Below are 24,779 nucleotides of genomic sequence, written 5' to 3'. Positions count from 1 at the left end.
ATTCCCCGGCGGCGCCACCCTCCCTTCTCACATACTCACCCTCGAGCTATGCCGCCGCAGCAACCAACACGTTCTCCATGTCCTTCAATCCATTTCCAAAACCTGCAACCTCAAAGCCGTTATCTTGGACTTCTTCAACTATACCGCCACCCAAGTAACCGCCCCCATCAACATCCCCACTTACTTCTACTACACCTCCGGCGCATCCACACTCGCCATCTTTCTCCAGCTTCCGTCCATTCACCAAAACACCGAAGAATCTATCAAAGACCTTCACAAGCCTCTTCTCATCCCTAGATTGCCAAATATTCACCCTAGTGAACTTCCTCTTGAAGTTCAAGATCGTGCCAGTCGCACGTACCATGTTTACCTTGAACTAGCGAAAAGCATGAGGGGCAGTGATGGGGTTATCATAAACACCTTTGATGGCATTGAAGGAAGAGTCATCACAGCCTTAAGCAATGGGTTGTGCTTGCCAGAAGGAACTACTCTGCCGATTTTCTGTGTTGGACCCGTGACCGCTGCTTTCACATCATCGTCTGCTTCTTGCGGAGCAGAAGATAATGTGAAAGGGTGTTTGCGTTGGCTTGACTCGCAGCCAAGTCACAGCGTGGTGTTCCTGTGTTTTGGGAGCGAGGGAGCATTTTCCAGGGCCCAGTTGAAAGAGATTGTTGTTAGGTTGGAGAAGAGCGAGCAGTGGTTTTTGTGGGTGGTGAGACTGAGGAGCGAGTCTGGCTCGGAGGAGGAGGAGGCGAGTTTGGACGAGTTGTTGATCGGGAGGATCACGGGAGCGGGGCAGCCAAGAGAAGAAGCGGAACCGGTGCGCTGGATTGCAGAACGGACCCGGGAGGGGCTCCTGCAAGGTACTCCAATGCCAAAATAAGTAGGGGAATCGAGTAAGGGGGTAGTGAAGTGAAGAGAATAACGTACCTTAACCTTGGTGAGTTGCCCCCTTTATATACACGTTGGAGTATTTAGGGTTGGAGCCATGCAACGTCATGCATGGTCCGTACCGATGGTTTAAGGGCTGTTGGATCTTTCTGCCCCCTCTGCGGTTTGCAGTGATCCAATGGCTTAGATTACCCAGGAACCCACCATCTAACCACCCTAGTTTCGTAGGGTGGTTGGTCTAGGTCAACCCCTAGGTGGTGGGACCCATGTCCCAGAGCCAGGGGAGTGTAATCCTGCTCGGGGGTCAGGGGTCGGGCATCTCCCCCCGGTCGTCCCCTTTGGGTCTCCCTCGGGGGATCCCGATCGGGTAGGGCCCGCCCGTCCCGGCACAGTGACATCTTACCCTGGTCGTCCCCCTTGGGTCTCCCTCGGGGGGATCCCGATCGGGCGCTGGTACGCCCGTCCCAGAACAGTAGCCCCCCAGCTCTAGTCCACTAAAGTAGTGTGCTAGGAGCTTTAGGTTAGGTTCACGTGAACGTCCACACGTTACTCAGGTCGGTTCCCGCCAGTCCTTACCAGAACAGTTGCCCCCCAGCTCTGCCTCACTGCGAGTGAGGTGTGAGCTTCAGGATCTGTCGGACGAATGTGATTTGGACGGTCGGGGTTGGGTACCCCACGACCCGGTTGGTGGTAGCCGAGTGGGGGTGACCGATCGACACCCGTGTGGTCTTGGGACGACGAGGCGGTCCCGAATTCCAAACGTTACGCAACAGTAACATGAAGCGACGTTTCGGCAGCGCCATTAATGCTTCTGACAAGAAGTGGCACGCGTTACGTCGTTTCATTCCTCTTGCTGACGTGGTTGGGAGTTTTCCCGCCTCCCCTAGGGTCATCATTACAGACGTAGGGTTTGGTGAAGCGTCGCTTCCCATTCCTGATTTTCCTTATAAAAGGGGCAGAAGGGGCTTCATTTGCGTTTTTTCTTCACCTTCTGCACCTCAAGCTCTCATCTTTTCTTCCTTTGGAGCTCTGTATTCCGACGTCGTAAGGCATAGCTTTCCAGGCGGTCGTTCTTGATTTCCTCTGCCTTTTATTTTCTTCTCCTTCTCCTCCTCGTTCCGTTCCCTAGGGGTTCTTAGGGTGTGTCTTTTTGGGTGGGAGAGAGCTATCTCCCCCCTCCCCCCGTGCGGCGGAGGGGCGGTTCGTGGGCCGGTCCTCCGGCGCAGGGTTTGCTCTCCCTGCCGGGGACAAAGGCGGACCCTAGTGGTTGTCCCCTTTGAGTCGTGGTCAATAACTTGGAATATTGAAACGACGTTTTCCCTTGTGCAGGTAAGGATGACCGGAGCTGAAAAGAAAAAGGGTAAAGCGGTCGGGGGGGGCTCTAAGCCGAAGATGAGCAGCGACGCCCCGAAACGAAAGAAAATCGACCGAAAGAAGTGGCCTCACTTAAGGGAGATCTGGCGCCATTGGACGACTGGTGCAGGGAGATATTGAAGATAGAGTCCTGCTATGCCAATGCGGACGAAGGGCACTTCCGGAGACAGTACTACCTGTCTGAGATGCAGATCGGTCCAGGGCATGACGTTTTTGCCCCTGGCTCGAAGGAGAGGCTCCCGCAGAGACCCCCGTTCGGCATCTATATGCACATTTATACGGCCAAGAAGGTGAAGGTGCGGATGTCGCTAACCGACTTTCAGGTCGCCGTGCTGCGGCATATGATGGTTGCGCCCTCCCAACTCCACTCTGGGGGTTGGGGTTTTGTGCGCGGTTACGAGACCGCTTGCGCGCTTTTCGGGCAGGTGCCGTCCCTGCCCCTCTTCTTCCATCTCTTCGCGGTCGCCCATACCCAAGGTCACGGTGGTCATGGCCTTTGCCGATTCATATAAAGATTTCTAGGGTCAATTCTACCGGGTGGCGCCGACCTCGCCGCCTCCTTTCTGGTGGTTTGAGCAGGGGCCGACCGGTGGGATGCGGCCGCGATTCCCCCTGGCCTGGAATGCGGCCCATTATAAAGAAAAGGTGACTTCATTCAGCTTCTCGGACGAGGGTGCCCTCTCGGAGACCGACTTGGAATTCAAGCGGTTGCTGATGGGCGCCGTCCGTTACGTTATGGATGGGGACAAGAAGGTCCCTGTCCGTCCTCTTCGCTGCTATAACTTGTGTTCCTTCAGCGTTCGAAAGAATGCTAAGTTACTGTGTAAGTTATTTACTTGTTATATCTTTCTTCGTTGCTTTTCCCTCTTTTGTGTGCTAATGTTGTTTTGATCTCTGGGCAGGTGGCATGGCGGACATTGACAGAACTTTGCTGTATGCGCTCCAGATGGAAGACGGGCAGTCCACGGATGAGGAGGTGGACCAAGAGACTGATGCTCCCGCGGGGGAAGAGGAAGGTGCTGGAAATCAGCCCCAGCCCGACCCGGAGGATGAGGGAGGGGCCGAAGTTGGGGGGACCTCCGGATCGGTAAAGAAGGCTTCTCTGGAAGGCGATCACGGGTCCGATCCCGTCCAGGAGGAAGGGCGGTCGGTCGCCGAGGAAGAGGACACTCGGGGTCCGGCCTCAAAGAAGCACAGGGTGGAGAGCCATTAAGACCATGCCGATGGCGAAGTGCAGGGTACCGAGCCGGAGCGGGCAGAGCCCGTCACCGTGGTAGCCCCCCCCCCACCCGGCTCTCGATTTGGGGTCCTAGGGCCGCCAACTGTCGGGAGAACCTGGAGCAGATCGACGACCTAGTGCTGACGGAGAGTGACCTAAAATACTTGGGCGATCGGGAACCTTCTAGGCTCCTCAATTATGTTCTCCGGGCATCGCTCAAGACTGCTCCCGCGGTCAGGTATCTCCAGTTGTCGACCATTCCTGAACTGGAGGAGCTCAGGCAGAAAGCCGAGAAGGACGACCAGCTGATATCCTCCATGAGCAGGGAGTTGAAAGAGGGGTGCTCCGCGATTGAAGAGCTAAGTAAGGCGCTGGACAACATGAAGCTCGAGAATGAGCAGTTGAAGAAGAAGGTCCTGGACGGTGATGCTGTTCGTCAAGCTTTGGAGGGTCGGCTGAAGGCTGCGGAGGGGAGCGTTGAGACTGGTGCGGCTCGCTTGAAGGAGGTAGAGGCCGCTTTGTCGAAAGAGCAAGAACAGAGTTCGGCCGTGAAGAAAGAGCTTGAGGCCAGGGTCGCCTCTCTTGAGGCTGACAAGAAGAAACTGACGGCCACCGTGTCCAAGATTAACAAGACTTCTTTCAACAATGCGGTGAGCCAGCTTACAGTTGTCAACCCGGGTTTGGAGACCGGTCCGGTCGGGTATCGAAAGGTGGTCTCCGGGGGACGGATCGGGACTGTGGATTCCAAAGGGAAATTTACCCCAACCTTCCCGGAGGAGCAGGCACCCTGAGGGGATTGTAATTTCATTTTGTTTCTAGTCTATGTTTCTGTTTTGTTAAAGTGTTTTGAGTTGCTCTGGGTTATTGTAACCGTTTGTAATGACAACTTCCAATATTAATGAATGGATTATTCGGTTTGTTCTATTTCCGACTTATATTATTTGACTTGCCCGGTTGGGTCTTGTGATTGTCCCGGTAGGACTTTTAACTTCGTGCCCGGGGGGTCTTTTAATTTTGTGCCCGGTGGGTCTTTTTAATTCGGTGCCCGGTGGGTCTTTTAAATTTGGTGCCCGGTGGGTCTTTTTAATTCGGTGCCCGGTGGGTCTTTTGAATTGCTTCGATCGTCATCCATGCGAAAATAACTTAAGCAAAACGCTCCTTCTTGATTCATTAAATAATGCAAGTGTACCTTTCGGCTACAAGAGGAGGACTGGAAGTAGTTCCTTGATTCTAGACTTAAGAACATAAAAGAAAGAATAGAAAACCGGGTTTCAAACATTTGGTTGGCCAAGCTAGCTGTAGTAGCGGATCAATGGTTTTAGAGATTGATTAATGTCTTATGAGTTTTCCTTGAGAAAATAGGTTTCTTTTAATCTTATAATACTTCCTATAAGTTTCAGGGATCCCATAATCCCAAACAATTCCTTGAGAAGGTCTCGATCCATTAAAACATAACAAGGTCCGAACTCCGTTCGTCCTTTCGAACTCTCTCAAAAATCTCATAAAATTCGGCATGACTTGCCCGTTATCCTCACTCATCAGTATCACAGATATAAGTGGAATAGCATAACTAAATCAGCGCAATCAATAAGCATAAACAGCATATTCCAACACATCCTAGATTAACCAGCAAACGGCCGAAGCCTCTCAGAAAACATTTTTCCATAAAGCGATAAACAATATCCAAGCAATATTCAATATCAACACAATAACCCAGTCGAATTGATCGACGCCTACAAGGAAATAGCTAGTAAGTAAGTTGCCCTAACCTCGAGTTGTTCTAGTCTCGCGGTGCAGGTCTCGCTCACAAGCTTGTTCAGTCAAGCCCAAGGTTTCCACAAACGAACCTTAGAGCAAACAAAGCAGAAATCAATCAAATTAAGTCGACATAATCGAAACAATACTAACTAGAGTTAGACAAAGCTCAAGAAACTTCAGAGTACAACACTTAGGCACGAATGAAAGGGCTTTCCCCGAATGGATGAGTTTTGACTCGATTCAAGTTTTGTGCAAAAACACTTTATTCGCTAAAACGTGCATAACTCGAGCTACAGAACTCGGAATGACACGAAACCGGCGCCAAAATTTCGACAATTGAAAGAGCTACGCAATGGCTCAGGTCATAGAGACCCAAAAATTATTTTTGGACACGGTACCCAAGCAAATAGGTTTCGGCCACTATGGAAAATAGGGTTTTCGAACTTTTTCTTCGATCTAAATCAATTCCTAGGTATTCTTAGGCGATATCAAGGCCAGGGAAACTCTCAGAAAAATTATCGGGTTAAAAACTGTCGCAGGGGTATTTTGGTCAATATTTTTAGCTCAGAATTTCAAAACTGAATTTTCGAAAAACAAATTGGACGGGAATGTCAACAACGACGTTTATGACGACTAATCCTACTAGCACTAAGCTCAATCGTCAGTTTTAAGCGTAAAGAACGAAACTTTGCCCAGAAATGGGTATTTGATGCAAAAATTGATTCCGGCGGCATTTCGTCGACATCTGACAAAATCTAATCCGCAGAACACGCTCAGAAGCATGCAGGGAATAAGTTTAGACACTGAAATCAGCTTATTTGAACAGTTTTACAAAAAGCTCAAAACTTTGAGCACAGAAAGACATAGAAGAAGTCGACAGATCTGACGATCAGAAGTGAGAGATAGTAACTATACCTCGATGTCTTCGATTAGCAACGAACGGTGAAGCAATCGGGCAAGAAACGGCGAAAATCACTTCTCCTCTTTCTCTCCTCCAAGCTCTCGGCCACTCCCTCTCCAAATGGCAATTTTTTTGTTTTTTTTCATTTTTCATACTATATATAGGAAATGGAAAACGCGGAAAAATGAAAATTTCGCGATTCCGATTTTTCCTACTGATTCCAACGTATTTTAGACACAATATACTTCCCGCTGAATCTTCTAATTCTTCAAAGAAATATCAGTATGATTTTTGGTTTTCGAGGCTTGTTTTTAATGCTTACCGGCATTAAAAATGCACTTTATGCACTTTATGATATTGACCTCGGATGCAGAAACTTCCTTCTGAAGAAAGATTTGGAACGTCGATTAGAGTGAGCGTCCGCGGATGAAATCTTTATTTGAAGCCCCGAGTAGAAAAGTCTCCATCGTCCGTCGATTTTAGGGTTTCTGAACTATCAGGGATTCCGTTTCGGCAAACTTCCGAGTATCGGAATCAGACGTTCGTACATCCTAGAGTTTCGTATCGAAACGCTCGTTTTGGAAAGGAATAAGAGAAAGTCTTATTTTCCTCTAGAATATTTTTGGAAAATTTCCTATAGTGTTCCAAAGCTGGAAGTTTGTTGGAAATTATATTCCTATAGTGTTCCAAAGCTGGAACATAGTTTTGTTTCCTAAAGTTCTTGTCCTAGGTTTTAAATGCGAATATTAGTCGTGCTATAACTCTTATCGACTTTGATACAATCTTTAGCTTTTCTTGAACTTTCTCCTTCACAAATTCATTCCATCCATTTACCCCTTGTTCAGGTTTTCCCTTCACGTTACATCAAATTAATCGTGAAAAGAAATTTTATTCGGTTTATTCCAACTCAAAAACTTGGGTCTCACACCCTTAGCGTCGTCCAGTCTTTTCTTGAGTCCTCTAAGGATTACTCGGTTCGCCGCTTCAGCTTGTCCGTTCGTCTAGGGGTGTTCCACAGAGGTGAAGTGGTGCTTGATGTGAAGTCCGACCACGAGCTCCTTGAATCCTTTGGAGGCAAATTGTGTGCCATTGTCGGTAACCAGGACTCCAGGTACCCCGAATCGGCTGATGATGATGTTCTTGTAAAAGAAGCGTTGTATGCGGGCTGAAGTGATAGTTGCAAGGGGTTCTGCCTCAATTCACTTGGTGAAGTAGTCTACCGCGACAACCAGGTGCTTAAGCTGTCCCGGGGCGGTTTCAAAGGGTCCCAAGAGGTCCATTCCCCATTGGTGGAAAGGCCAAGGGGAGACCATAGACGAGAGTTGTTCGGGTGGGGCTAAGCGGTGGTCGGCATGCTTCTGGCACGGGTCACAGTGTTTGACGTGATCGGCAACGTCTTTCTCCAGGGTGGGCCAGTAATAGTCGGCCCGGAGGACCTTTCTTGCCAGAGACCGCCCGCCGGGGTGGTGGCCACAGCTGCCCTCATGAATCTCTGCGAGCACATACTCCGCTCGTTCCTTTGACAAGCACTTGAGGAGCGGAGTGGAAAATCCTCTCTTAAAGAGGTCCCCGTTTACGATTGTGTACCAGGAAGCGCTTCTAGTCAGCTTCTTTGCCTCCAACTTGTCGGGTGGTAGCCAGCCCGCCGTGAGGTTCTTAACAATAGGGGTCCTCCAATCGTCGTTCGCGCCAATGCTCAAGGTGTTGAATCCAGCGGGACGATCGAGGTCTGCGACGTAAGGGAGGGCCAGTGTGCCCTGGATGACTGTCCTGTTCAGGCCGGGTTTCCCGGTGCTTGCCAGCTTTGCTAGGGTATCCGCGCGGTCGTTTTGAGCTCTTGGAACGTGGCGGAATTCTACCTTTCGGAAGGTTGCGGCCAGCTGTTTCAGGTGGGAGAGTTATTGCTCCAGAATTGGGTCCTTGGCCTGTGCTTCGCCGTTAGCCTGGGAGACCACTAGTAAGGAGTCGCAGCAGACAAGTATGTCTTGCGCCCCCAGGTCCCTCGCTGTCACCAGACCGGCTATGCAAGCTTCATATTCAGCTTGGTTGTTAGTGGCTGGGAAATTAAAGCGCAGCGATTGTTCTACGACCATCCCTGAGTTGCTTGGGAGGACGATCCCTGCGCCGCCCCCCTCTTTGTTGCTCGAGCCATCCACGTGGACGACCCAGGAGATTTCTGCTGGTGGGTCCTCATCGCTCGTGAGTTCCACCAGGAAGTCTGCTAGGACTTGCGCTCTAATCGCACGTCTAGGTTCATAGCGAATGTCATGCTCGGATAACTCAATCGACCAACCCACCATTCGACCGGCTAGATCTGGCTTATGGAGGACTTGTTTGACCGGTTGATCTGTGCGGACAATGATGCTATGAGATTGGAAGTACCTTCTGAGTCGCCTGGCAGTGGTTAGGAGGGCGAGTGCAACTTTCTCGAGCATCTGATATCTGAGCTCAGCTCCCTTGAGCGAGCGGCTGACGAAGTAAACCGGAAGTTGGACTCTCGCCTCCTCTCTTACCAACACGGAGCTCACAACCTTGTCTCGAACAGCTAAGTATAAGTACAGGGGCTCCCCTGGCTTTGGACTTGACAGGATCGGTGGAGAGGTGAGAATATCTTTCAGCCGGGAGAAAGCCTGTTCAGCCTCTTCCGACCAAGTAAAGTTCGCTCCTTTCTTTAGTAGGGCATAAAGTGGTAGGGCTCTTAGGGCGGCCTTGGGGAGAAATCTTCCGATTGCTGCCATCCGTCCGGCCAGTTGCTGGACTTCCTTGACCGTCCTAGGGCTTTTCATTTCTACAATAGCCTGGCACTTCTTGGGGTTTAGTTCGATCCCGCGACTTGTGAGCATATATCCCAGGAACTTCCCGCTCTTGACTCCAAATGTACACTTTTCGGGGTTGAGGCGCATATTGTGCTTCCTCAGCTGTTCGAACACCGCGGTCAGATCGGCTGCATGGTCGCCTCCCTTTGGTGTTTTCACGATGATGTCATCAATGTAGACTTCGACTGACTTTCCAATAAGTGCCCCGAAGATTCTGGTCATCATTCGCTGGTAGGTGGCCACTGCATTCTTCAGGCTGAAGGGGAGCATAGTGTAGCAATACGTCCCCCGATCGGTTATAAAAGCGGTCTTTTCTTCATCGTCTCTGTACATCGGAATCTGGTTATACCCAGAATACGCGTCCATGAGGGACAAGTATTCGTACCCGGAGGAGTTGTCCACCAAGGCATCGATGCTGGGGAGGGGGAAGGGATCCTTAGGGCAGGCCTTGTTCAGATCCGTGTAATCCACGCACATCCTCCATTTCCCATTGGATTTTTTTACCAGGACCACGTTCGAAAGCCAAGTAGTGTACTTAACTTCGCGAATGATCCCGGCCTTTAGAAGTTCCGTCGTCTGTTCCCTGATCGCTTCTTGCTTCTCCGCGCTCATCTGTCTCTTCTTCTGGGCCACTGGCTTGAATTTACGGTCCACTGATAGCTTGTGATTGCAGAATGTTGGGTCACTGCCCGGCATATCCGCGGACGACCATGCAAATAGGTGCCCGTTACTTCTCAGAAGGGTCTCCAGTCGGTTTGAAAGATCCTGAGGGAGGTCTCGTGCCAGCTTGGTGGTTTGCTCGAGGCCACGGCCGATCTGAACAGGTCGTGCTTCCCCATCCGGCTTAAGATGTTGATCCTCTCTGGATTGGTCCACTCCTGGGTCGATGTCGGTCAAGCATGCTCCTGCTCGGAGATGGAAGCTTTCGACCCTTTTCCCGTGGTCGGGCTCTTTCCTCTTGCGATTCTCTCGCGCCAATCTGCAGCTGGAGTTATAACACCCCCTGGCCATGGTTAGGTTTCCGCGTACGGAAATCGCCCTTCCAGCCCATGGGTACTTCAGCATGTGGTGGTGGGTGGAGATGATGGCTCGGTAGACATTGAGGCTTGGTCTGCCGATGATGGCGTTGTAGGCCGTTGGGCATTTCACCACCAAGAACCGGGCCTTGACAGTCCTGCAATCATCAGGGTCTCCTAGGGAGAGGTATGCATCAAAATTTCCCAACGGTAGAACTCTGTCCCTAGTGAACCCGATCAAGTCGTGGTCATTGGGGATCAGGTCTTTCACAGATAAGCCTAGGGTTTTATAAGCATCGTAAAATATAATGTCAGCGGAACTACCTGTGTCGATGAGTACCTGCCGTACCTTACCGTTTGTGATGAGGGCTTCCACGACAATCGGGTCGTCCTCCTCCCCGGTGTCCGTGTCGTAGTCGTCTTCCGTGAAGGTGATGAGAACTTTCTGCTGCGGTGAACGGAGGGAGCTAGGAAGAGGCCTTCCCGCGGCTAACATGATGACTCGAGTGCTCTTCTTCCTACTGTTGTTTGATGGTCCACCTGCGGCCATCCTCCAGCAATCGATCCGACACTGACCAGATTGGTCCCGTGGAGCCTTCGTACGTCATCGTGGTCCCGCCGATCTGGAGACCGGCGTCGATCCGGACTTCTACGACGGTCGGGGCTCCTGCGTCGGTCGGGACTACGGTGATGACGGGGACTCCTTGCTCGAGGGGGTGTGCGTGCGCGGGGAGGGGTCCGGGCACGGGCCCTGGGCGGGGTGGGTGATCTTCTGGGAGGTGGTGAACATGGACGAGGGAGGTCGCCCGAGGAGAGGGCGACGTACTTTGAAAATCTCCTGATTCTGACCAGTTCTTCTACCTTGTCTTTCAGGTTCAGGCATTCGTCCGTGTTATGACCGGGGTTGTCATGAAATTCGCAAAACCTTTTGGAATCCAGTTTATCCCCCCGCGTGAGTAGTGGGGGGGGTTTGTCCCTGAGGTCAGTAGAGACTCTCTCCCGCAAGATGCGGAAGAGGGAAGAGTTCAGGGGGGTGTAACTATCGAACTTCTTCCGTTTTTGCTTTTTCTCATCCCGGCTCTTCCGTCGAGGCTCGCGATCGCGCTTAGTTTCACCGGGGTCTCGGGTTTTCTCAGGGGGCCTATGGCCTGGGTTTTGATTGGTGGACCTTAATGTTGCCGCTTCCTCCATGTTAATATATTTCTCTGACCGGGTCTGGAATTCCTCTAGTGTCCTGGCTTTCTTCCCATCCAAAGAAGTTAAAAAAGGGCCTGGCCTGAGCGCCTGTCGTACCAAGATCAGGCGGACCTGAGGGAGGAGGTCCGGAATATCTCCCGCTTCTTTGTTAAAGCGGTTAAGGAAAGCCTTCAGGGATTCCTTCTCGCCCTGCTTGATTAGGGCCAGTGTTTCTTCTGACTTCGGAATGTTTCTCACCGAGGAATACTGGGCTAAGAAGCTTGACATGACTCCTTCCCAGTTGTGAATGGAGTTGTTGCGGAGGTTTTGGAACCAGTTCATTGGGCCTTTTCCCAAGCTCATCGGGAAGCAGCGGCAGTAGATCGGGTCAGTAGCTCCGGCGTACTGCATGGCTCCTACGAAGAAGTTGATGTGCTCCGTCGGGTCGGAGTCACCCTCATAGAGTTTCATTTTAGGTCTTGACCATCCTGGGGGAAAAGGGGTCGCCATGATGTCTGGAGAGAGGGGGTCGTTGATAGTCTGCGGTAGGGCAACCAGAGTGTCGTGTGGGCGGATCGGGTCCCTGAGCGGCTCCCTGGTGGAAACGGAGCTCCTCCGCCTGGAGTAACTCCTGCGCAGGGAGTGGTGCCTGCGGTGATGGGAGGGTTGATTCACGGCTCTTTCGGTAGTTTGTTCTCGGCCATGGTCGTTGTGGTAGTTTGACGGGGGAGGTGGCCTCCTTCCCGTCTCCCCCTCTTGAGAGAACGTCGGATCTTGTCTAGAGTGTTCTTGATGAGCAATATTTTACTCATTTTATATAGCCTTAATTTGTCATTATTAATGATTATTCGTAATTAATTGACCTTGCTAGACAGAGATTTATATTATTTGGTCTAATTACATTTATTCTTATTTTCAGGACTTATTTGACATCAAGGGCATTTTGGAGATTTGTGGAATGAAGATTTAATTGTGCTGGAGTGAAGATTGTATTTTAGGAAATATAAGGATTTAATTTCGGAATAAATTAAGTTTGATATCTTTCAGATTCAAACTTATTTAGGTTCTTATTTTAAAACTCTATCTTTAGGATTTGTTAGGATTTATTGTTATCTTTTAGGATTTGATTTTGATTATGATTTGTGAACTCAGCTCTTATTTAAGGGTTTGTGCTGAGAGAAACAATTACCTTTTGCCTTCTGCTATTATTTAATATAATTTTCATTTTTTAGTAATTATTAGAGCTCTGCTAGGGTTTATGCTTTTATTCCCTGCTTCCTCCAATTTAATTGCTGAATTCGCCCCATCCATGGAAGGCTAATTCCTTTCGAACGAATTCCTTTGCAAAGTATATCGCGCTCTTGAGGTATAGTGCTTAATAGAATTCGCCTGATTAGTTTTCTTCATCTCTACTTCTGACTTAGGTTTGCTTAATTCCTTATGATTGGAAATAGAAGATGATGTATGTTCACTTAGTTCATATTAGGGCGTAAACGATTCTTAATCGCTTAGTTTAGGAATCTGTGAATTAGTTATCGCTTAGTTAATTAATTCTCATGAACTAGGAAGCTAATAACAAGAATTGATCTTTAAATACCCGTGATTGAGCAGCGATATACTGAACAAAGGGATTCGTCCGTCTTTACTTATCATATTAATCTGTTTTTTTTTTTTACTTTCTGCTAATCTTTTGAACTGAATCACAAAAACCCCCCCAGTGTGTGTGCGTTGTGCGTTCTTAATACTGAATCTTTGTTGAAACGATAATCCTTGGGAAATGACCTAGGAGTCACTTCCTAGTTACTACAGTTTTCTAAATTAATTATTTGTATCGGGTACGGCCTCGATCAAATTTGGCGCCGTTGCCGGGGATTTTCGTCCTTGCCAAAGGTTCAATAGAGTTAGTATTAGTATTAGTAGTAGTAGAAGTAGTATTAGTTAGTATTAGTAGTTCAAGTTCAATCTCTGGCGTCGGTACTGGATTTGTTGCTGAAGGTAAGGAATAGTGATTTTTGAAGGATAATTAGGCTGTAACTTCAAACGGCTGTATCTTTTGCTTCAAAACTCGGAATTCAACATATTATATATGCTTTTGGGGTAGAACAAAAATTCCAATCCATCTATGACCGCTACGCCGTGAGATCGATTTTTACAAACGAAAAAAAAGGCCTTCCGCCAAAAAACATTTTTTAGGGTTTTGAAAAAAAAAAATTTACTTTCATTCTTATTCTATTTGGGATACTTAGTGTTGCATGACTAGGGCAAATCCTAGGTTTGTGCATCCGTTTATTTCTGAAATAGATAGAGAATTTCATAGGTTAATTAGAGCACGTAGAGCTTTTGTAACTGATCCTCATTCAAGTGATTCTGATTCTGACCTTGATTTTGATTCTGATTTTGTTGCAGTTTCTGATAACATGGCTAAAGAAGGACCGCGAGAGAGAACATTAAGGGAGCTGGCTGCACCTGATTTCACCTACGAAAGCTTGTGTATCCAGTATCCTGAGGATGTACCATGTGTACTCAAAACTGGACTTATCCATTTATTGCCTAAGTTTGGTGGTCTTGCAGGTGAAGATCCTCATATGCATATCAAGGAGTTTCGTACTGTCATATCCACCATGAAGCCTCCTGAAGTTGACAAAGATCATATCTGTTTGAAGGCTTTTCCTCATTCTCTTCAGGGAACTGCAAAGACTTGGCTGTATAACCTGCCTCCTTCATCCATTGAAAGCTGGGACGACTCGAAAAGAAAGTTTCTTGAGAAGTTCTTCCCTGCCTCTAGGACAACTTCAATCAGAAAAGACATCTCAGGAATCAGGCAGCTACATGGAGAGACTCTACATGAATACTGGGAAAGATTCAAGACACTATGTGTGAGCTGCCCCCATCACCAGATTTCCGAGCAGCTCCTAGTTCAGTATTTCTATGAGGGTTTGCTCAACATGGAGAGACATCTCATTGATGCTGCTTGTGGAGGTGCATTGAATGACATGACTCCTTCTGAAGCCAGACAGTTGTTTGAGAAGATGGCTGCTAATTCTCAGCAGTTTCACACAAGGAGTAATGATGCTGTTAAAACTGTTAATGAGATTGGGACAAATCCAAGGATGGACAAGCTTGAGAAGAGGATGGAAACCATTGCTAGCTTGGTTACTCAATTGGCCATGAACCAGAATAAACCTTCACAACAGGCAAAGGTTTGTGGCATTTGCACTAAAGACCATAATACTGATGTTTGTCCTTCTCTACAGGAACCTACAAATGAGAATCCTGTAGCATATGCTGCCAACATTTTCAATAATCGACCTCAGCAAAATTATGATCTGTCATCTAACAGATATAACCCTGGATGGAGAAATCATCCAAATCTTACATGGTCTGATCAGTCACAACCTGCCCAAGCACCGTTCCAGAATACTGCTAGACCATATGTTCCTCCTCCAATACAACAACAGGCTAACAACCCTGCTGCACCGCAATCTAAAGAATCTTCATTGGAGGAGATGTTGAAGCAGATGACAGCCCAAAACATGCAGTTCCAACAAGACACCAGATCCTCCATTCAAAGGTAGGAAGTATCTATTCAGAATCTGACCAACCAGATAGGACAGATGGCTACTTCGATAAACCAGCTACAGTCCCAGAATTCTGATAAGCTGCCCTCTCAGGCGGTTGTCAATCCAAGAAATGTGAGCGCCATCACCTTACGGTCGGGGAAGCAAATTGATGCAGATCATGGACCAGAGCCTGAACCTGAAAAGGAGACAGAGACCATTGCCACAAGAACTTTCAACGTACAACCACCTTCCACATTCCTCTTCCATTCCCTCCGAAAGCTATGCTAAGCAAAAAGAAGGAGGAGGTAGATAAGGGAATCTTGGAGATATTCAAGAAAATGGAGGTGAACATACCTCTACTTGATGCACTCAAGCAAATTCCAAGATATGCAAAGTTTCTGAAAGAATTATGCACTCAGAAAAGGAAGCTGAAAGGAAATGAAAGAGTTCGCATGGGGAGAAACGTTTCTGCAATCATAGGTAAAGCTGGTAAACCTGCTCCTGTTTCTGATGTTCCTGAAAAGTGTGAGGATCCAGGTACGTTTTATGTTCATTGTGTCATAGGTGATACTAAATTTGAAAATGTCATGCTAGATCTAGGAGCTTCAATTAATGTGATGCCTATGTCTATTTTTAAATCACTTTCACTTGGACCTTTGAAACCTACGGGTGTTGTCATCCAATTAGCAAATAGGAGCACGACACACCCTGCTGGTTGGGTAGAGGATGTTTTGGTTAGGGTTGGTAAACTTGTTTTCCATGCTGATTTTTATGTGCTTGAAATGGAAAAAGGATCTTCCCGTAATACAGTTCCTATCATTTTGGGGAGACCATTTTTAAAGACAGCCCGAACCAAGATAGATGTTTATGCTGGTACACTGACAATGGAATTCGGTGATATTGTGGTTAGGATAAACATTTTTGATGCTATGAAACATCCACCTGAAGACTATTCTGTGTTTCATATTGATTTGCTTGATGAACTGCTTGATGATATGCTTGATGAACATGAATCTGATTTCCTACATGATTCTGATTTTCCTTCACTAACTGGGTCATACACTTGTCATACATGTACTGCTACTGAAATGTGTGATTCTTGCATTGATCAATTTTTGGACACTGTTGTTGTTGACTCAGATGTTAAGAAATCTGATTGCACTAACCCAGTTGTTGAAGTGCAGGCTGCAGAAACTGTATCTGCTAGTTTGGTTCCATCTGTTTTGCAGGCACCCATATTGGAGCTTAAGCCCTTACCAGATAACCTCAAGTATGCTTACTTGGAGGATGATAAGAAGCTCCCTGTCATTGTTTCCTCAACCCTTCATGAAAATCAAGAGGAAAAGTTGTTGCAAGTACTAAAGAAGCACAAGAAAGCTATTGGTTGGACCTTAGCTGACATTCCTGGGATTAGTCCATCCATGGGCATGCATAGAATACTCTTGGAAGAAGGAGCGAAGCCAGTAAGACAACCACAAAGGAGACTCAACCAGTGATACTTGATGTTGTGAAGAAGGAGATCACCAAGCTGCTACAAGCTGGAATTATATATCTGATCTCTGACAGCCCTTGGGTGAGCCCAGTTCAAGTGGTCCCTAAGAAGACAGGACTTACCGTAGTGAAGAATGAGAGGAACGAGCTTATCCCTACTCGAGTGCAAAATAGTTGGAGAGTCTGCATTGATTATAGGAGGCTCAATCAAGCAACCAGAAAAGATCACTTTCCTTTGCCCTTCATTGATCAAATGCTTGAGCGCTTAGCAGGTAAAAGTCACTACTGTTTTCTTGATGGTTTTTCTGGGTACTTTCAAATTCACATTGCTCCTGAGGACCAAGAAAAGACCACATTCACTTGTCCCTTTGGCACTTTTCCTATAGGAGGATGCCATTTGGCCTATGCAATGCCCCTGGTACATTCCAGCGGTGCATGGTAAGTATTTTCAGTGATTTCTTATAGAGTTGCATCGAGGTATTTATGGATGATTTCACTGTTTACGGATCTTCATTTGATACATGTTTAGATAATCTGGATAAAGTTTTGCATAGGTGCATTGAAGCTAACCTTGTTTTGAATTATGAGAAGTGTCATTTTATGGTAGAGCAAGGCATAGTTCTAGGTCATGTGATTTCTAACAAAGGTATAGAAGTGGATCCTGCCAAGATAGATGTTATTTCACATTTGCCTTACCCCTCTTGCGTGCGAGAGGTGCGTTCTTTTCTTGGCCATGCAGGTTTTTATCGCAGGTTCATTCAGGATTTCAGCAAGAAAGCCATTCCTCTCTCTAACTTATTGCAAAGGAAGTGGCGTTTGATTTTGATGAGAAATGCAGAGAGGCGTTCGATTGCCTAAAGAAAGCCTTGACCACCACTCCTATCATTCAGGCACCTGATTGGACAGCCCCTTTTGAGCTCATGTGTGATGCCTCTAATTACGCATTGGGTGTTGTCCTTGCTCAAAAAGTAGATAAGTTTCCTAGGGTAATATATTATGCATCTAGGACTTTAGATTCTGCACAAGCGAATTACACAACCACTGAAAAAGAACTTCTAGCTATTGTGTTTGCTCTAGATAAATTTCGATCATATTTGCTAGGTTCTAGAATTATTGTGTACACTGACCATGCAGCTCGAAAGTTCCTGTTGAAGAAGGCTGAATCAAAACCTAGGTTGATCCGATGGATGCTCTTACTCCAAGAGTTTGACTTGGAGATTAGAGATAGAAGTGGAGCACAGAATTTGGTGGCCGATCACTTGAGTCGGATAGAGAGGGATGCTGATACTCTACCCATTAGAGATGACTTTCCGGATGAGCGACTCTTTCATATTTCAGTTTCTTTTCCAGCACCCTGGTTTGCTAATATTGTTAATTATTTAGTTGCTTCTGTTTTCCCTCCATTTGCATCTCGAGCCCAGATTGCTAAGCTTAAGAGTGAAGCTAAATATTATTGTTGGGATGACCCCTATTTGTGGAATTTTTGTATTGACCAGGTTATTAGGAGGTGCATTCCGGATCATGAGATTGAATCAGTCCTTCAGTTTTGTCATGCTTCTGCAGTGGGCGGTCACTTTGGACCCCAAAGGACAGCACGCAAGGTGCTTGATTCTGGATTTTACTGGCCCACCATCTTCAAAGACGCGTCAAGGATTTGCAGCACTTGTGAGCCATGTCAGAGAGCAGGCGGTACCATTTCTTGGAGAAAAGAGATGCCTCAACAGCCCATGCTGTTTTGTGAGGTCTTTGATGTTTGGGGTATCGATTTTATGGGTCCTTTTCTTGTTTCTTTTGGTTTTTATTATATTTTGCTTGCTGTTGATTATGTTTCTAAATGGGTGGAAGCTAAGGCCACCCGGACTAATGATTCTCGAGTTGTTGTGGATTTTGTTAGGTCTAACATCTTTTGCAGGTTTGGCATTCCTAGAGCAATCATTAGTGACCAAGGCACCCATTTCTGCAATAGGTCCATGCAAGCTCTTCTCAAGAAATATGGGGTTGTTCATAGAATTTCCACACCATACCATCCTCAAACAAATGGGCAAGCTGAGAATTCCAACAGAGAGATAAAGAGGATCTTGGAGAAGACGGTCCAGCCTAACAGGAAGGATTGGAGCAATAGACTTGAGGATGCTCTTTGGGCCCACCGTACTGCTTACAAAGCACCCATCGGAATGTCTCCTTATCGCATTGTTTTTGGTAAGGCATGTCATCTTCCAGTTGAGATAGAGCATAGGGCTTATTGGGCTGTGAAGACTTGCAACTTGGCTCTTGATCAAGCTGGTGGCGAAAGGAAGCTTCAATTGAGTGAGTTAGATGAGATCCGCTTGGAAGCCTATGAGAACTCTAAGTTCTACAAAGAGAAGACCAAAATATTCCATGATAGCTTGATTTCCAGAAAAGACTTTTTGGTTGGACAACAAGTGTTGTTGTATAACTCTAGGCTTGGCCTAATGAGCGGTAAGCTTCGTTCTAAGTGGATTGGTCCTTTTGTTGTTACTAATGTGTTTCCTTATGGTACTGTAGAGATCAAAAGTGAATCCACAGATAAGAGCTTCAAAGTTAATGGTCATCGCCTCAAGCATTTCCTCACTAACCCTTCTCTTGTGGATGCTACCATGGAAGATGTTTCCTTGGTTGTTTCCGCCCTCCTCCCGCCATGAATCAGAGAGTTTTCTTTCTCCTTCTTTACTTTCATTGCACTTGTTCAATTCCATATTTGTTATGCTTCATTGGGACAATGTGTAGTTTAAGTGTGGGGGGGAGATTAGCTTAGGTAGAATAAATTAGATGAATAAATTGATGCATGCTTCTCTTTGAATTCTTAGGTCTTGTTTAGATTATGGGCATTTTCCTTCTTTGAATTGAGTCATGATATCTTGTGATGTGAATCCATGTGTTCTTGTGTGTCAAGTTACTTTTGAAAATTGAGGGGTGGAAACAATTATGATAGACTTAATTCCCCTGTGAGAGATTTTGAGCCTTACCTATAGGTGGTCAACTGTATGCCATCTCTAATCTTTTTCTTGTGTGATTGCACTCTTGATTACTTGCACTCTAGAACTTGACTTGACGCTTGTTTCTACTTGATATTCACATGCACATATTGAGGTGATTTTAGACATTTTCTTCTTTTAATTAATAAGCCACTAGCCAAATAAGCCTACCTTGAATGAATTTATCCTTTGATAGCCACTTTGAGCCTTTTTACCCTCCTTTTATTTAGCTCATTACAAGCTTATAAGTGAAAAAACCATGATTGACCTAATCTTAGGGAATTTTGGAGCTTTGGAATTGTCTTGGGAGTAAGTACTAAGTGGGTAAGGGTGCATTGTTCTTTAATTCTTCCAATTCTCGGTGGTTATGCTTAGTTGGTTGTTGTAAATAGTATGGTGGTGCTGTTTTTCTTACTAGCTTTGTTATTCAGTAAAAAAATAAAAAATAAAAAATAAAAAAAAAAAAAATAAAAAAAAACGAAAAAAAAAAGAAAAAGAAAAAAAAAGAAGGCCAAAGAGGAAAAAAATGAATGAATGAAGGAAGAATGAAAAGTTGAAGTGTGGAATTGGAGGAAGAATTGCAAATCTTATGCTATGAAATTGGGTTGATTTTGACTTACTTCTTACTTATTCCCCATTGCTCCTCTATTTCTTAAGGTTTTAGCTACTTATCCCATATTCTATCCTACCTTGTCCTTGGCCCCAATACAACCTTTAAAAGTCCTTTTTGATCTTTATGTGCATGTGTTTTTGATTGTTGATGTTAGCGGCCTGCCAAGCCTATGGTAGTGTTTGTTCTCATGAAGTGCCTTGAGCGTAAACACAAACCTTAAACACTTGAGTGTAGACACTTTGAGAGCATAATTTGTGAGGTTCTATCATCTTTGTTCTCACCTCTTGGTTTGATTGGTTACTTTACATGCTTGGATGTTTGGATGATATTCATGGATTTCTTGTCTCTTTGATTCTTCACTTGATTTTGCCCATTTCTCTACATTTCCTAGGATTCATTGTTAAGTATGTGATCTTTTAGGTTATTGCATGATTCACTTCTAGTTTCAAATTGGTTTTCATGTTCTTAATTCTTTATTTTGCCCAGGAGTGCAAAAGGCTAAGTGTGGGGGTATTTGATGAGCAATATTTTACCCATTTTATATAGCCTTAATTTGTCATTATTAATGATTATTCGTAATTAATTGACCTTGCTTGACAGAGATTTATATTATTTGGTCTAATTACATTTATTCTTATTTTCAGGTCTTATTTGACATCAAGGGCATTTTGGAGATTTGTGGAATGAAGATTTAATTGTGCTGGAGTGAAGATTGTATTTTAGGAAATATTAGGATTTAATTTCGGAATAAATTAAGTTTGATATCTTTCAGATTCAAACTTATTTAGGTTGTTATTTTAAAACTCTATCTTTAGGATTTGTTAGGATTTATTGTTATCTTTTAGGATTTGATTTTGATTAGGATTTGTGATCTCAGCTCTTATTTAAGGGTTTGTGCTGAGAGAAACAATTACCTTTTGCCTTCTGCTATTATTTAATATAATTTTCGTTTTTCAGTAATTATTAGAGCTCTGCTAGGGTTTATGCTTTTATTCCCTGCTTCCTCCAATTTAATTGCTGAATTCGCCCCATCCATGGAAGGCTAATTCCTTTCGAACGAATTCCTTTGCAAAGTATATCGCGCTCTTGAGGTATAGTGCTTAATAGAATTCGCCTGATTAGTTTTCTTCATCTCTACTTCTGACTTAGGTTTGCTTAATTCCTTATGATTGAAAATATAAGATGATGTATGTTCGCTTAGTTCATATTAGGGCGTAAACGATTCTTAATCGCTTAGTTTAGGAATCTGTGAATTAGTTATCGCTTAGTTAATTAATTCTCACGAACTAGGAAACTAATAACAAGAATTGATCTTTAAATACCCGTGATTGAGCAGCGATATACTGAACAAAGGGATTCGTCTGTCTTTACTTATCATATTAATCTGTTTTTTTACTTACTGCTAATCTTTTGAACTGAATCACAAAAACCCCCCAGTGTGTGTGCGTTGTGCGTTCTTAATACTGAATCTTTGTTGAAACGATAATCCTTGGGAAACGACCTAGGAGTCACTTCCTAGTTACTACAGTTTTCTAAATTAATTATTTGTATCGGGTACGGCCTCGATCAGTTCTTCCAATTCCTCCAGCTGGCGGAGGCGCGCACGGAGGGCGCGGATCTCGTCCGAGTGTTGCGGGCTTGGACATTGCGCTCCTGCCCTTCCTCCGGAGGGTGTTCCTCCTCCATCGCCCTAACTCGGGCCTCCAGTCTGCACAGGGCTTCGTGCGCTGCGTGGGGGGTAAGGATCCCTGCCTCCGGGGATCGTCCCCGAGGTGGAGTTGGTGGGGTAGTCCTCTGGGGTGGGGGGGAGTGTTGGCGATTCGCGGATTCGTCCAGAGTTTCCACATGGCCCTCGGGTGTTCGGTTGAAACGGCGAGAAGTCTGTCGAGTCTCTACCATTGCGCGTTGCTGCTGCACTTGTCTCTGACGTCACGTGGTGAAGGAAAAGTTTACTCGATCCCCACAGACGGCGCCAAATGATCGGGAGGATCACGGGAGCGGGGCAGCCAAGAGAAGAAGCGGAACCGGTGCGCTGGACTGCAGAACGGACTCGGGAGGGGCTCCTGCAAGGTACTCCAATGCCAAAGTAAGTAGGGGAATCGAGTAAGGGGGTAGTGAAGTGAAGAGAATAACGTACCTTAACCTTGGTGAGTTGCCCCCTTTATATACACGTTGGAGTATTTAGGGTTGGAGCCATGCAACGTCAAGCATGGTCCGTACCGGTGGTTTAAGGGTCGTTGGATCTTTCTGCCCCCTCTGCGGTTTGCAGTGATCCAATGGCTTAGATTACCCAGGGACCCACCATCCAACCACCCTAGTTTCGTAGGGTGGTTGGCCTAGGTCAACCCCTAGGTGGTGGGACCCATGTCCCAGGGCCAGGGGAGTGTCGTCCTGCTCGGGGGTCAGGGGTCGGGCATCTCCCCCCGGTCGTCCCCTTTGGGTCTCCCTCGGGGGATCCCGATCGGGTAGGGCCCGCTCGTCGCAGCACAGTGACATCTTACCTTGGTCGTCCCCCTTGGGTCTCCCTCGGGGGGATCCTGATCGGGCGCTGGTACACCCGTCCCAGAACAGTAGCCCCCCAGCTCTAGTTCACTAAAGTAGTGGGCTAGGAGCTTTAGGTTAGGTTCACGTGAACGTCCACACGTTACTCAGGTCGGTTCCCGCCAGTCCTTACCAGAACAGTTGTTACCTGAAGGGTTTCTGGAGAGGACGAAGGAGAAGGGGATGGTGGTGAGGGACTGGGCCCCGCAGGCGGCGATACTGAGTCATGACTCGGTGGGCGGGTTCGTGACTCACTGCGGGTGGAACTCGGTGTTGGAGGCTGTGTATGAGGGAGTGCCCATGGTGGCATGGCCTCTGTTTGGGGAGCAGAAGCTGAACAAAGTGATCTTCGTGCAGGAAATGAAGGTGGCTTTGGCGGTGAACAAATCTGAAGATGGGTTCGTGAGTGCAACTGAGTTGGGGGACCGAGTTAAGGAGCTCATGGAAGAGATTCGGCAGAGGATTTTTAAGATGAAAATGAGTCCGGTGGAAGCCAGAGGAGAAGGAGGGTCTTCCTCTATTGCATTGAAGAGGTTAACTCAAAAGTTAACCGAGTTCTAAGACGGGTCATGTTTGCTATATCACTTAATTATTACTCCACGAATAATTGGAGCTATGATACTCTTACTGCATTTCTATCTTATTTCTAAGTTCCAACTTGTTACTGGCTCCTGACTGTCAAAAAAAAACTTGTTACTGTCTCCTCATTGGATCATATAAATCCTATAATTAAATGAGTAAAATACATTTACCTCGTTAGGTTTGCAACAAAAACACTAGCTTCATTTTTGTTGAAAATAGACACACCACTTCACTCTATTTAATAGATTTAACTTCATTATTAAAGATTCTTACGGAATATTCTATTTAACCCAACATAAACCATGGTTAGTAAAAAAAAACATGTAACAATCATTATTAACTTTTTTCTAATATAACAATCACTAGTTTACCTCAACAAAAATCACTACTCAACATATTCCATTTTTCTTCCGACATTGATCTTGGTTGGCGTGCTTAAAGTCTAAATTCTAATATCATTATCAATGTTTAAATATAAAAAGTTATGTTTCAAATTATTTTTAAACTTTTAAATTTTTATTTTTATTTTATTTAAACAATCATATAAAAAAATTATTGAAAGATTTAAAAAGAGAAAAATTATAATTTAGAGTGTGTTTTTTTTTTCAGTTTTTTTCAGTAACTTAACTCTGTTAAATAAAGTGGGGTGGGGTGTATATTTTTAATAAGAATAAGACTAAGTGTTTTTGTGGCAAATCTCAATGGGGTAAGTGTATTTTACTCTAATTAAATTGATGCAGTACAATAACATGTGATGTGATTATACATAATCATACATAATCACATTCACTTGGTTTAGTGTCTTATTGTAATATAATCAACTTGTTTTGGTTCTTTAATTTGGTGATGCACGAGTGATGAACAAGAATACAAAATAATTTGCTTCAAAAAAAACAAAAGAATACAAAATAATTCAATTGGCCTGGTCGGTTATAGGTGGACTGAATTAATGAGTGAAATTTAACATCCACAACCAACCGTTGGTATGGACGTCTAGGCCCTCCATCTAACTAAAATATATGCAAATAATAATGGCGATTTGAAACTGTATAAAACAAAAAAACTGTCGACTGCAATTGTTTAGAATTTAAGTAACGGTAGAGAAATCAATCTATCTATATCTATTTATATTTATATCTATATGTAAAGTACATTTGAAAAATAGCATTATGTATATCAAGCAAAAAAATATTTTCAAAAAAAAAATTTCTTTTGTATTAAATGAATTAAATAAAAAAATTGAAAACAAGAATGAAAACTAAATCCACTTTATTATTAATTCCAAAAAAAAATTAAATAAAAAATTGAAAACAAGAATAAAAACTAAATCCACTTTATTATTTACTATATTAATTATTAATTGTTAAACTTTTCAATTACTCATATTAAAAATTAAATTTTAAAATTTTAATATTTCACTTTATAATATTTAAAATTAAATATTAAGATTAATTAAATTTTAATTATTAAAACTTGAGGTGAATTTTTAAATAATAATAATAATAAACTTACTACCTTTACATAATATTAATTATAAATAGTTAACTATAAGTTTTTATATTCATTACTAATTGTAAAAATTTATAATTTCTTATATATTAAAATTAAACCTGAAATTAAAATTATTAATCATAAGTTGAGGTATTTTTAAAATAAAACTGTTCTTACACGGCCAAGAGCCCCCGAATCGGAGGGTTTATGGTCTAGGGTTCGGAGTCGTAAACACAATAAATGTAAGTAGAAATGAGAACCTGTCTATTCAATGAAGTCTTTAGCCTTTTACAGTGGGGCTGATGCATAAACCCTAATCTATTACTTATGGGCATCATCTATGTTCTATGGGTC

General features: G+C 44.8%; 2 protein-coding genes and 1 pseudogene across 2 annotated transcripts; all 3 read left to right on the top strand.

Moving 5' to 3' along the window:
• Nucleotides 1-388: 388 nt before the first annotated feature.
• Nucleotides 389-3,478, top strand: LOC130736576 (UDP-glycosyltransferase 71K3-like). The gene is made up of 2 exons (XM_057588390.1): nt 389-863; nt 3,168-3,478. Exons 1-2 carry the CDS (start codon nt 389-391, stop codon nt 3,476-3,478), a joined length of 786 nt encoding a protein of 261 aa, XP_057444373.1.
• A 9,925-nt stretch (nt 3,479-13,403) lies between these two features.
• LOC130736575 (uncharacterized) lies at nt 13,404-18,865 on the top strand (annotated as a pseudogene).
• Nucleotides 18,866-22,535: 3,670 nt separating this feature from the next.
• On the top strand, nt 22,536-22,913 carry LOC130736574 (isoflavone 7-O-glucosyltransferase 1-like). Its single transcript, XM_057588388.1, has one exon. It carries the CDS (start codon nt 22,536-22,538, stop codon nt 22,911-22,913), a length of 378 nt encoding a protein of 125 aa, XP_057444371.1.
• The last annotated feature ends 1,866 nt before the right edge of the window (nt 22,914-24,779 follow it).

Source organism: Lotus japonicus, chromosome 2 (assembly GCF_012489685.1).
Source record: "Lotus japonicus ecotype B-129 chromosome 2, LjGifu_v1.2".
Classification (NCBI taxonomy): Eukaryota; Viridiplantae; Streptophyta; class Magnoliopsida; order Fabales; family Fabaceae; genus Lotus; species Lotus japonicus.
This window is presented reverse-complemented; position numbering and strand designations above follow the sequence as displayed.

Bases quoted from the DNA above. Each gene is read 5' to 3' on its own strand.
- LOC130736576 (XM_057588390.1), top strand. From the start codon at position 389: ATGAGGGGCAGTGATGGGGTTATCATAAACACCTTTGATGGCATTGAA. The intron at 864-3,167 runs GTACTCCAATGC...ATCTCTGGGCAG, and splicing joins CCGGGAGGGGCTCCTGCAAG to GTGGCATGGCGGACATTGAC.
- LOC130736574 (XM_057588388.1), top strand. From the start codon at position 22,536: ATGGTGGTGAGGGACTGGGCCCCGCAGGCGGCGATACTGAGTCATGAC.